This window comes from Balaenoptera borealis, assembly GCF_965194805.1.
Source record: "Balaenoptera borealis genome assembly, chromosome: X".
NCBI classification, from domain to species: domain Eukaryota; kingdom Metazoa; phylum Chordata; class Mammalia; order Artiodactyla; family Balaenopteridae; genus Balaenoptera; species Balaenoptera borealis.
In genome coordinates this window covers 113,652,154-113,666,356 of record NC_138881.1, presented here as the reverse complement: position 1 = coordinate 113,666,356, position 14,203 = coordinate 113,652,154, and the positions used below count along the sequence as shown (strand labels likewise).

Genomic DNA, 14,203 nt, shown 5'->3' with positions numbered 1-14,203 from the left:
TCTTTTCATGTGCTTGTTGACCATTTGCATATCTTCTATTCAAGTCCTTTGCCCATTTTTAACTGGGTTGTCTTTTTATTGTTGAGTTGTAAGCACTCTTTATGTATTCTGGATACTAGGACCTTATGAGATATATGACCTGCATATAGCTCCCTTTCTGTAGGCTGTCTTTTAACTTTCTTGATAGTGTCTTTTGATGCACAAAAGTTTTTAATTTTGATGAAGTCCAATTTATCTGTTTTTTCCTTTGTTGCTTGTTCTTTTGGTGTCATTTCTAAGAATCTATCTATTGTCAAATCCAAGGTCATGAAGATTTACCTCTATGCTTCCTTCTAAAAGTTTTATAGTTGTAGTTCTTACATTTAGATTGTTCATACATGTTGAGTTAATTTTTATATATGGTGTGAAGTAGGGGTCCAACTTCATTCTTGTACATGTGTTTACATGTATTTGTATGTATACATGCATATATGTTTACATACCCAGTTTTCCCATCACCATTTGTTAAGTAGATTATTTTTCCCCATTGAATGGTCTTGGCACCCTTGTGGAAAATTAATTGACCATACATGTATGGGTTTCTTTCTGAACTCTCAATTCTGTTCCATTAATCTATGTCTATCCTTATGCCAATAACACACTGTTTTGATTATTGTAGCTTTGTAGTAGGTTTTGAAATCAGGATGTGTGAGTCCTCCAACTTTGTTCTTTTTCAAGGTTGTGTTGGCTATTCAGTGTTCCTTGCAATTCCATGTGAATTGTGGGATTGGCTTTTCCATGTTTGTAAAAAAGACCATTGGAATTTTTTTAGTTTATTGAAATGTTTTATTTTTCTGGCCATGCTGCACGGCTTGTGGGATCTTAGTTCCCCCACCAGGGATTGAACCCAGGCGCACGGCAGTGAAAGCACTGAGTCCTAACCACTGGACCATCAGGGAACTCCCTGAAAAAGACCATTGGGATTTTGATAGAGTTTGCCTTGAATCTGTGGATCTCTTTGAGGTATATTGCCATCTTAATATTAAATCTGTAAACATGGGGTCTTTTCCATTTACTTAGGTCTTCTTTAATTTCTTTCAGCAATGTTTGTGGTTTGAGTGTAGAAGTCTTTCACCTACTTGGTTAAATTTATTCCTTGGTATTTTATTCTTTTAGAAAGTATTGTAAATGAAATTGTTTTCTTAACTTCATTTCAGATTGTTCATTGTTAGTGCATAGAAGTACTACTAATTTTTATGTGTTGATCTTGTATCCTGCAATTTGTTGAATTTGTTTGTTAGCTTAAACATCTGTTTTTCAGATTCTTTAGGATGTTCTTTATGTAAGATCGTATTATCTGCAAAAAGAGATAGTTTTACTTTTTCTTTACAGTTTGGATGTCTTATTTCTTTTTCTTGTCTAATTGCTCTGGCTAGGACTTCCAGCACAATACTGAATAGAAGTGGCAGAAGTGGGCATTCTGGTCTTGTTCCGGATCTTAGGGGAAGAGTTTAGCTTTTCACAATTAAGTATGATGTTCACTATTAGGTTTTCATAGATGCCCTTTACAGCTTGAGGAAGTTTCCTTCTATTTCTAGAGTGTTGAGTGCTTTTATCATGAAAGGGTGTTGGATTTTGTCAAATGTTTTTTCTGCATCAATTAAGATGATCATATGTTTTTTTTCCCTTCAGTCTATTAATGTAGTGCATTACATTGGTAGATGAATTTTTATATGTTGAAACACCTTTGCATTCCTGATATAAATTCCACTTGGTCAGGGTAGATAATCCTCAATATGCTGCTGGATTTAGTCTGCCAGTATATTGTTAAGAATTTTTGCATCTAGATTCATATGGGATATTGGTGTGTAGTTTTCTTTTCTCATGATATCTTTACCTGCCAGCTACCATTTTTTAACTCTCTAGCAGATTGATACAGCAAGAGAATGTGCCCCAGGTCTTCCTCTGGCGGAGCCGGAGGGAAAATAATACTCTTGCCATATTGCCACAATACTCACTCAAGATGTCATTCTATTTTGCTTTTTGCTAAATTCCAAAGCTGCTTTGCCTCAGGATGCCAAGTTTAAGCAATTTTAAAGCAGAATTGAATTCATTGAGCATAAAACAATGCCAGTTTTTCCCAGAATGCTCCTATTTTTGTATCTTCTGATTTTCTGGGCAGTCGTATAACTGGAGTCTTGGCCCCTATTGCCAGTTTCCAGTGCTCAGCATAATGGTTGGCACATAGTAGGTACTTTATTACTATTTACTGAATATAATCATTGTGCCCTGTATTAGGGCACTGAGTTAGAAGCTGAGAGGTGAGCATATGGAGGGCTGTCCCTTGTGCAAAAGTATTAGTGCTGTGGGTGAAGCATCTGGCATAGGATGACAAATTCTGAACTACAGACTGAACTTGTGCCCTGCCCTCTGTTTTAGAGAGCCTTTGGCAAAAGATCAGGAGATAGTTCCCTCTCCCTATCAGACCCCAAAAGTAACAAATACATCCATTTTAAAAGTCAGTGAGGGCTTCCCTGGTGGCGCAGTGGTTGAGAATCTGCCTGCCAATGCAAGGGACACGGGTTCGAGCCCTGGTCTGGGAAGATCCCACATGCCGCGGAGCGATTAGGCCCATGACCCACAATTGCTGAGCCTGCGCGTCTGGAGCCTGTGCTTTGCAACAAGAGAGGCCGCAATAGTGAGAGGCCCGTGCACCGCGATGAAGAGTGGCCCCCGCTTGCCACAACTAGAGAAAGCCCTCGCACAGAAACGAAGACCCAACACAGCCATAAATAAATAAATAAATAAATAAATAAATAAATAAAAAGTGAGGCAAATCTGCAAAATTATTAGTGATTAGTAGTCCAAGGTCTGGCCAAAAGAAGACTTGTAAATAGTGTCAAGTGATGTCTCCTCAGTGAACAGTGGAACGTACAGATAGAGAAGCTCTTTGAAGTTGCCAGATCAGCTCGGCTCATAAGCCTGAGTTTAAAAAGGCATCGTTCTCCCCTCACACTTTAATACTGTACAGTCCAAACCCCTAGGACTCATGGACAGTGCTTTGAGCCACTTTTTGACAAAAATGGCTCCATTTTTCCACTCTGCAGTTTTCTTAAAATAGCTCAGTGTTTTCTAGTCTCCGTAAAGTAGTGTTGATTTCTAAGCTATCACATTTGACTTTATTCTTCTACTCTGAAAAACCTTGACTTGTTTGAGTGTATATAATATATATAAAGGGAGCCTTAATGGATTTGTTTTCATAATTTAATATTTTTTGTATTTGCCCTTGTACAATTGTTTTTAAAGGAAAGTATTACAGAATTGAGGGTGGAATTCTTAGAACCAAAGTTGTTCTTAATAAAAATCACCACATGCTTGGACCATGAAAAAAAAAATAAAGGTCAGTGAGGGAATTCCCTGGGGGTCCAGTGGTTAGGACGCTTTCACTGCCATGGCCCGGGTTCAATCCCTGGTCAGGGAACTAATATCCTGCAAGCTGCGAGGCATGGCCGATAAATAAATAAATAAATAAATAAATAAATAAATAAATAAAATTAAAGGCAGTGAATAAAAAGTTTAGAACTCTAAGAGATAGATAATTTGCATGATTTTTTTTCAGTAAAGTCCCTTTATTTTCTGAAGACAGCATTAGTAATCATCAGATATATTCTATACTTGTTTTCCTGTCCTCTCCTCACAAAGATTCTCCTTGAAATGTGAAAGTATTTCAAAGGTTAGGGGACTGAGATTCTAGGTGCACTGCCCTGCACCATCTTAGGAGGAGTGGACAAATGAGGTTTACCCCTGGGCAGGCACTGTGGGCATGATCTGGTCACTGTTTCTCCCCCATGAGGTGACCTGCTTTCCTCTACTTTACCCAAGAGTTCTGATCCAGAGAACCTGACTAAGCATCAGAGTCTGAGTGTAATAGTTGCTAAGGTGCTGTAACAAAGTACCACAAACAACAGAAATGTATTGTCTCACAGCTCTGGAGGCTAGAAGTCTGAGGTCAAAGTGTCAGCAGGGTTGTTTCCTTCTGAGGACTCTGAGGGAAAAATCTGCTCCAGGCCTCTCTCCTAGTTTCTGGTGGTTTACTGGCAATATGGGGTGCTCCGTGGCTTCTGCTGCATCACCCCAATCTCTGCCTTTATCCTCAGACGGCCTTCTCCTTGTGTGCCTGTCTGTGTCCAAATGTCCCCTTTGTATAAGGACCACCATCATATTGGATTAGGGGTCCGCACTACTACAATGTGACTTCATCTTTCCTTGACTAATTACATTTGTAATGACCCTATTTCCAAACACGATCACATTCTCAGGTGCTGAGGGTTAGGACTTCAACATATGAATTGTGGGAGGGAAACAATTCAACTCATAATACTGCATAAGGCTCAAGGTCCAGCTAACCACCTGGCAATACCTTCTATTCAAGGAGGGAGAGGGGGCAGAGCAGACTTGGGGGACGGGTCCCACCGGAGTCATTGGCTGTATCAATCCTGTAGAGAATCTGCCCACTGTGAAGGTAAGCATTCTGCCAAGGGCGCACCATGCCTGCCTCAACTAGGAAATGTCATTACTCACTCATAAAAGGGCTCTTCTGGCTCTTAGTATCACAAATCCTTGCAAATGAATAGCCAGGAGCATTGAAAAACTTGGTAGACCAGGTGCTGGCAGACCCATGGCTGTCTGAGTAGATACAGTAGATTCATGCTTGATACTGGGGAGCTTCATTACCCACATCACCATGGCCATCCTGTGGACAACCACAGAGGCCCAGAGCTACTGCCATCCATTGCCTATACTTCCCACTGGTCTTGTGAGTAACCAACTAATCTTTAGATAAACCCTTGTACATTGTTGGTGGGAATGTAAATTGGTGCAGTCACTATGGAAAACAGTATGGAGGTTCCTCAAAAAACTAAAAATAGAGTTACCATATGACCCAGAAATTCCATTCCCGAGTATATATCTGGAAAAAATGAGAACTCTAATTTAAAAAGATATATGCACCCAACGATCAAAGCAGCACTATTTACAATAGCCAAGATGTGGAAGCAAACTGTGTCCATCAACAGATGAATGGATAAAGAAGATGTGATATCTATATCTACATCTATATAATGGAATATTACGCAGCCATAAAAAAGAATGAAATTCTGCCATTTGCAGCAACGTGGATGGACCTAGAGAATATTATGCTTAGTGATATAAGTCAGATATCATTTATATGTGGACTCTAAAATGTAACACGAATGTATATGCAAAACAGAAACAGACTCACAGATATAGAAAATAAACTAGTGGTTACCAATGGGGGAAAGAAGGGGGAGGGACAATAAGGGAGTAGGGGATTAAAAAGTATACACTATTATGTATGAAATAAGCTACAAAGATATATTGTATAGCACAGGGAATTCTAGCCATTATCTTGTAATAACTTTTAATGGAGTATAATCTGTAAAAATACTGAATCACTGTGTTGTACACCTGAAACTAATAATATTGTAAATCAATATACTTCAATAAAAATTAATTCATTAGTTAATAAAAACAGATGATATATTAAGCCTGGAACATTGTATATGGAAAAAATTTCCTACCATCAATGAATAACTTTGCCCTCTACAAATGCAAAAAAAAACAAAACCAAAAAACCAGATCTGCCATATATAGAAGCATCCAACTTTGAGCCTTATTTCTCTCACCAGTCACCAGTTACAGAGTTATCCAACATGTCCTCTCCTCCAGTACCCAGGTTGCTGACCATGCATGTGGCCTGCCAAGAGTTCTTGTTGGAATGGGAGGCAAAGGAATTACCCTCACAAAGGTAATGAGATTGTTCCTTCAAAACTTGGGTCCAAGGCCCATGTCTCACCCAACAAAATGGATGCCCTTACTCATAAAGCCAGAAGTACCCTGGACCATTCATTTACTTGACACTGATGATCACTGAGGCCCAACTATGTGGCAGTGTTGGAGTGCAGTGATAGAGCGAACACATGTCCACACCAGGTCCCTGGCCTTCGTCAGTTTAACATTCCAGAGAGAGAGAGGCAGTCACTCAACAAGGAAAGAGAATTACAAATTGTGAACAGTACTCGGAAGGAAATTAACAGGCTGATGAGCTAGATAATGGGAGGGGCAGGGATGAGGGGAACGGGAATGTCTACATTCAATCAGATAGTTAAGGAAGGCCTCTCTGAAGAAGAGTCATTTGGGACTTCCCTGGCGGTCCAGTGGTTAGAGCTCCACGCTTCCACTGCAGGGGGCACAGGTTTGATCCCTGGTTGGGGAACTAAGATCCTGCAAGTCGAGTGGCCAAAAAATAAATAAATAAATACAAATTTTTAAAAATGTATGAAGAAGAGTCATTTTAGTTTAGTCCTAGGAGATGAAAAAGAGCCAGGGTTACAAAGATGTGAAGTAAGAGTGACCCAGACATGGGTAATAGTGTGCGCAAAGGCCTTGAGGTGGGACTGTGCTTGCCATGCTCGAGGACTAGGAAGGAAGCTGGTGTGTCTGGAGTGAGAGAGAGGGAGAGGAAGCATAGTAGGAAATGAGGCCCAAGAGGCACTGAGACCAGATAGCGCAGTGCTTTTTAGGGCTAATTGAAGAGTTGGGATTGTATTCTAATTGTGATGGAGACATATTAGCAAGTTTTGAGTAAAAGAGTGACGTGATCTGACTTAATATGTCAAAGGATTGCTCTGACTGCTGTGTTGAGAATAGGCTATCGCAGAGCAAGAATAAAAGCAGGGAGCCCAGAGGCTATTTCTGTTTTATTCCTTACCTCCACCCTCTCTTCCTCCCTCCCCCGCTCCACTGCAACTATTCAGTTCCTGACCTCAGTCTTCCTCCCTTCTTTCTGGCACTGCTCTCGCCTTTAGACCTTACAACAGATTTGGTTTCTTCTTCTTGACCCTTGGTATTTCCTCCATGGACATGGTTTTGCTCCACACTCTGGCCTCATCCAGCGACAGCATCTGAATCACCCTCTGCCCGATCTAGGCTTGGCCCTCGCCCTGTCTCCCACGATGACCCTCACAGTTGGGAGGCTGGTGACTCTTCTGGAGCCTGAAGGGGACTGAACCTGTCATACCATTCTTTTCAAGAACCAATTTTTGTTCCAGGAAGAAAATGATGACTTTCTCACCAACTGAAGGACAATGAGAACTGTTTAATAACCTAAAAGAAACACTGCCTTGCCTCATGGATTTGAAGGTTTAAAATCTGCACATCTATCATAATTTTCATTGACCGATGACATTCCTCACAAAACCCATTCTAAACTTCCAGTATCACACACTCTTCCACTTTTTCTTCCATGACTACACTAAAGACTTCTAGATCGCGCTATTCCTAGATCCCTCTTATCCATGCCCCATGCCCTGCCCACACACACACAAATCCACTTAGAGTTTGTGTCACATACACCACCACCATACAGGTGTTCAAGGTTTTATCATTTCAAACTGCATTAATTTATTAAATCAGCAAATATGTACTGACAAGCTGTGTGTCAAGACCTGTGCTGGGTGTTTTGGATAAAGAAATGGAGCAAACACAGTTTCTTGCCTTTGAGGAAATAGGGAAAAGAGAAATCAACATCCTAGCAGGTAGTCAAGGCCAGGCGACAGAGTTGCCACTGTGCCCCCTAGATCCTATTTCAAGCTTTATGATAAGAAACATGGTTTCCCATCAGGCTCTGCACACAGTCAGTGCTTGTTGTTGATGGCGATGATGATTTGGTATTCTTGCAGAAGATCAGCTCTTAAATCTGAGGGCCACTCAAATTAAACCCCACTTCTGTTTCATCAAGGAATTGTCCCTCATTGGCATGTATGGCCTTTTAGCTAAAGACTGATGTGCTAAATGAGCAATGTTACCAACCGAATTCACTTAACATGGACGAGATTGCAGTCTTCCAAGACAACCTCGTTCTTACGTCTCCAAATTACCAGCTACTTCAGTTCAACTGTCTCCATCATCTATTTGCTGCAGAATAGAAACAAAGACAGAATCTATCTCCGTTCTGATCACAGAGTCTAGGCAAGGGCTGGGCCTCCCAGAACAGATGCCTGTTCATCACACTTCAGCTTCCCTGTCTATACTCTATGATTGTTGCCATATATATATATATATCTCATGGAGACAGAAAGATGATATCATAATGCTCCAGGGAGCTTTAAATAAAGCATTATGCGTAAGAGAAAACAGCCTAAAAGAAAACACAAAGCTTATGTTAGGTGTGTATTAGTCACCAAATGGCATGTCAGAGTTTCATTAAGAAATGTCAAGGACAGCAGTAGTCCAAGCTACTGTCTACTTGAGGCCAGTTCTCCATCAGTCACAGGGAATCCTGAGTGAGTGGGTTCACTTGCTGAAGCTCCAGCTTGTCCTATAGCCATATGGACCGACAGGAAGCCATTGAGAGGCAGCCCAGCAATTTTTCAAATGGTTTATTTCGGTAACCTACTGTCCATGAGATATTGAAAGAGATAATAAGAATACATTTTCTTACCTGAGAGAAAGATAAAACTCAACATGAGAATGGTTCCATAAAGCCTCTGATATATGACGTGTTCTTTCATTGTCTAAACCTGCGTTCAAAAAGTCAGAACTATGCCCAGTTCAGATTCAGAACAAACGATCTCCAAGCGCGTGTGACTATACTTTTCCTTCGCATCCCACACAAGACTTTTCCCTCATGCTCAAAGCCATGTCAGCAGCCACAACACAGACCCTTGCCTGAGTTATGCAGTCTGGCTGCAACCCACCGACTGATTTTTCTGCATATCCGTTTAGCACATTTTATTGTGTGCCTACTATGTGTCAGACACCGTGTTATACGCTGGGAAGACAGCGCTGGGAAGACAAGACAGAGATTCCTGCCCTCACGAGGCACTTAGCCCAGAGGGGAAGGCAGCCATTAAATGCATAATTACAAAATGTGATGTATTCAACATTAATGCACGCAACTTCAACCCAACAACTTGCTGTTTTAATGATCCTAAACTTTTTGGAGGAAGCATTATGCAAGATCTTATTGACAAAAGTAACTCATCAAAGCATTGTTATTTTTTTATCTTTTTATGTTGTTGGGCTTTTTTTGGGTTTTTTTTTTTTGGCCACGCTGCCTGTCATGTGGGACCAACCAGGGATCAAATCCATGCCCTCTGCAGTGGAAGCACAGCGTCCCAACCACTGGATCACCAGGGAATTCCCAAATCATTGCTATTTTTAAAAAGCAGATCTGTTTAGAGAAACCTGACCACCTCATTACATTTATCCACCTTCTCTCCTTAAATAATCGTAACTAAAGCTACTTATTTGGGAAACACACTGGAAGTCCCCCTTTCTCCAACCAAAACGGTACTAAAACTACAAATCCTATGGAAACATATTACAGAAGCTTGGCAGTAAGATGCTGATGGGCATTTTCTGATTTTAAATAAAATACACTTCTGAATGATTTACTACTGATTTAAACATTTTTTTTATAGGATAATGCAACATATTGTATTTCTTTCCACTTCTAAGCAGGGTTTGGAGTGAATAGACTCACTTTACATTTAAAGTAACAGAAGCCAATTAGGAAACCAAATGAGTCTTGGGCTTGCTATGAGCGCCAGCCATTAATAAAGCTCTTCATATTTACCAAGTGTTCTACTGCCATTCTCATTAGAATAATAAGGGAATTTGTATGACTTGGATGGATTTTCTAAACTACGAGCTTAGAAGTAAGGGGATGTCTAAATCTTTTATAACTTGCAAGATGAAAGGCAGCTTAAACTTCCAGCGCTGGAAGAGGACCAGATTGAGAATCCGTAACTAGCTTTGAGACCGTATTGCTGTTCCTTCATTTTCCTGGGCCTCAGTTTCCTTATCTGTAAAAATAGAGATAATAATCTGCCTATTTCCCAGAACTGCTATAAAAGAGGATCAAATGAGGTGATATTTCAAAGGCAATTTTCAAAGTATAAAGTGCTATAGAAATGGATATGATTGCTATCTATGAAATGGAATTTTCAGCAGCAAACAATCCAATTTATACCTTCCTTGAATTCCCTCTAAACTTTTATAACAATTTCACGGTATGTTTCAGAAACTTACCTCGCACCCCATAAATAAATCATGGGACAGTCTCACTACAGAATACTATGCAGTCATTAAAAGGAATAAGGTAAGTCTCTGTGTCTATCAGGCATGAAAAGGTGGCTTGGGAAAGGGGGCAAGGACTGAGGACTTTTCCTTTATATACCATACAATTCTGTACTGCTTGATTCTTTTATAATTATCATACGTTACCTATGTAATTTTAAAAATTGAAGGAAAGGAGAAGGAAAGGGAGGGAGAGAGGAAGGGAGGGAAAACAGGAAGGCAGGGGACGAGAGAGATAGGAAGGAAGAATGGGAATGAAATCAGTTTCCTGTATGTCTCATACCATTCTGTACTGCTTGATTACTTTACAGTGAACCTGTATTACTCCCATAATTTTTTTAAAAATGAAGGAAAGAAGGAAAGAAAGAAAAGGGAAAGAGAGAAAGGGAGGGTAGAGATGAAGGACTTTTATGCCTCATACAATTACATGCAATTTGGTTTATGTATGATGAATATCTGTTACTTTTATAATTTAAAGAAAATTAAAGGAAGGAAAAAAAGAAAGAAAGAAGGAAGGAAGGAAGAGAGGAAGACACTTACCTGAGAACTAGACTCCCTTAGCCTCCCACCCCCGTGTCACCGTGGGGTCCAGAAGAAGAGTTTGCTTTTCCAATGACCAGATCTGGTCTCTGAATCCCTATGTTTGATGTGAAATGAAACGAGCAAAAAAAAAGCAGGAGGCTCATTATCTGCTGGCCATGCCTCAGTCACCTTCCTCTGTGGATCAGACCAGCCTCTCTGCTCTTAGCTTTATGGGGCTTGTTGGTCGGGCACATCCTCTTTTCGTGGCTGGTAGCACGTCATGGGGCTGCTCTCCCGAGCATGAAATCAGCATGAGCAAAGTTCTCAGGTTATTACACACCTGCAATAACCCATTAATTTGAGGGCTCTTTCCCAGTTTTCACTAACGATTATCTTCAGTCGCTAGTTGATTTTGGCTTTAATTAAATTAGATCTATTAAACAGGTACTTGCTCACTTCACTCAAGCTCATTTTACTTCATTGAGAAAGTGGGGAGGGGGTGTGGTGGTGTTCAGAACTAGGAGCAGAAAGCAGAGGCCAAGAAACTATTAACTTGTTCACATCTCACGCTGTCAGTATGGGGGAGCCAGCAGTTTACCGTCACTGCAGACCCATCCTTCAAATTGCCTTGAAAAGAAGTAGAATTACTGAGGGACTTCCCTGGTGGTTCAGTGGTTAGGACTCGGCGCTTTTACTGCCCAGGCCCGGGTTCAATCTCTGGTCGAGGAACTAAGATCCTGCAAGCCGCTAGGTGTGGCCAAAAGAATAAAAAAGAAGTAGACTTACTGAACCGGTTTGTTGGTATCATTCTCAAGATGGGGGATGTAGTTTTTGTCCCAGAATGTGTCATTACAGCCCTTTTGGGATGATGGAAATATCAAATCCCATCAACCATCCAGAGATGATTCCTGCCACCCTCTGCATTTCCAAGATCAGGACCCTGAGGTCCACAGGGTAGAATGATTTGCTCAAGGTCATGGACCTTATGAGAGGCAGAGCAGGAACTAGAACCGAGGCTCCTGACTCCCAGACCAATGTATATTCCTTTCCACCTCACACCTTAAATGGAAAAAGTCAGTCTAAAAAGAGACTGAGTCCAAAAAATAAAATAAAATAAAATAAGAGGTTGAGTCAACCTATTATCTGTAGGTACTCCATGGGGGGAGGGGGGGAGAAGGGGTGTATCAGAATCACCCATTACTCACCCCCAAGCCTAGAAACTGTGATCAACATGGTGGATGAGAGCCCAGGCTTTGCAGAAGATAGACTTGAGTTTGAATCTCCATTGTGTGATTTAGGGCCAGTTCCCTAACATCTCTGGAGCCCCCAGTGTCCTCGCTTGTAAAACGTGAATAATGGCACTCACCTCATATCACTGTGAAGATTACGTGAGACGGTGTGTGTAAAGGCTTAGGCCAGGGCCTGGCACGGGTGTCAGTGCCCCCTGCTCCTGCGTAGAACTCCACCGCTTCCCCTTTTCACTAGGAACAAGGCTTAGCTTTTGAGGTCTGCTCCCCACATGGGGCCATGCAGCTTACAAGAGGATGTGGGGCAATTGCTAAGCATCTTGGCGCCCCCTGGCGGTAGTTTATATTTCACACCATGCTTGCTCATTGGTCTGTCTCTCCCCGTCCCCCAGGAGCTCTGGAAGGGCTGGGGCTCCATGTTATTCAGTGGTTCACACATTGCCTGGCACACAGAGAGCACTCAATCAAGATTTGATGAATGAATGACTACATCTTTCTCCCCTCCTAAGGACAGGAAAACACATCTCTCTTCTCATGCCCCGAGAGTTAGCACAGTGCCTGGCACATAGTAGGTGCTTAACGAATATTTGCTGAATTGAAAAAGAATTTAGAGGAGAATATATTCATACATACTTGGATATGTTTTAAAAATTCTCTGAAAGGAGACCCTGGTGAGAATAACTGATTCTAGGAAAGGAGACTGAGAGGTCTTGGATGGGAAGGAAACTCACTATTCTCTGCATATACCTTTGTACCATTAGAATTGTAATCATCTGTATGTGTTGCTTTTTCAAAGAAAAACACTGGGTTTTTGTTAATCCAATGTAGTGCAAATGAAATAATTGATGGGAAAACGAAATGTGCAAAAAAATGAAGAGGTCGGAACACTTTGGTCAAGAAAAAAATACCACCTGAGGAGGAAGGACTTCAATGGCTATCTTCCATTCTCAGGAAGGTTATAAGGAGAATGTTGACCATCTGTTCTCTGTATCTATAGAGTAATAGGAAATGGATTGAAATTGCAGTGGGAGATATGAGTTAAACATAAATAAGTCATTATTGACGATAGGGGTTGAAAAACACCAGGAAAGGCTATCATGGGATGTTACGAGCCATCCATCCCTGGAAACTCGAAGGTCTAGATAGCCATATGGCTCTGCTGATTGAAGTATCCTCCCACACAGAGTGCTGAGCTTGGTGAGACTTTGTCCCCGTTTCTGACAATACAACAGACCCTTAATCTGGTGAAGGTCCAGGCTGTCATTTTTCCCTCTTCCCTTCCCTGCTATGAGCATTCCACAAGACCAATTAGGAGTCTGATGATTTCCATACAACATGGCCCCCCAACCACAAGCACGCTATTGAATTCAGGGCTCAACCACAGTGGAAGGTTTGGTGACTACCTAAGAGATTTTCAAGGACAATCTTGATTATATTTGATTGCTACCTCAAACACTACCATCCAACAAATTCCCTGCTGGTAGTGGTTTCTGTGCATACCTTCATACTTTTGCTACATAGGTAGGCATTCCTTGACAACATGTAATATTATTTTTAGGAAAATGCCAGCTTAGGTATTTGGGATAAAGTGTTCTTACATAAGCACAGTACAATTATCAAAATTAGGAAACTTACCTTGATGTACTATTACCTCCTATACAGTTCATATTCACATTTAGCCAACTGTCTCACTAATGTCCTTTATTGGTTTTCCCCTTTGATCCAGGGACCAATCTAGGATGACACACTGCTTTTAGCTGTTGTTATTTTTTAGTCTTCTTTTTTTTTTTTAAAGATTTATTTTACTGATTAATTGATTGATTGGTTGATTGATTGCTATGTTGGGTCTTCGTTTCTGTGCGAGGGCTTTCTCTAGTTGCGGCAAGCAGGGGCCACTCTTCATCGCGGTGCACTGGCCTCTCACTATCGCGGCCTCTCTTGCTGCGGAGCACAGGCTCCAGACGCGCAGGCTCAGTAGTTGTGGCTCACGGGCCCAGTTGCTCCGCGGCATGTGGGATCCTCCCAGACCAGGGCTCGAACCCGTGTCCCCCGCATTAGCAGGCAGATTCTCAACCACTGCGCCACCAGGGAAGCCCTAGTCTTCTTTAATGTGGAAATATTCCTCAACCTGTCTTTGACTTTCATGACATTGACATTTTTGAAGTGTACCAGCAGCTATTGTATAGAATGTCCCTCAATTTGGGTTTGTCTAATCTTTCCTCATAGTTCAGGTTATATATTTTGTCAGGAATAGCACAGAAATGATGTGTCCTTTGCAGTGCATGACACAGGAC

At 41.3% G+C, this 14,203-nt stretch overlaps 1 protein-coding gene across 1 annotated transcript in view; it reads right to left on the bottom strand.

Annotated features, from left to right (window-relative positions):
* The window catches only part of ADGRG4 (adhesion G protein-coupled receptor G4), a 102,341-nt gene extending 88,651 nt beyond the window's left edge, over positions 1 to 13,690 (bottom strand). Inside the window, 1 exon segment of the mRNA XM_082376229.1 lies at positions 8,501 to 13,690. Within this exon segment, the coding sequence (XP_082232355.1) occupies positions 8,501 to 8,570 (70 nt within the window). The 5' untranslated portion in view covers positions 8,571 to 13,690.
* Between the last annotated feature and the right edge of the window lie 513 nt (positions 13,691 to 14,203).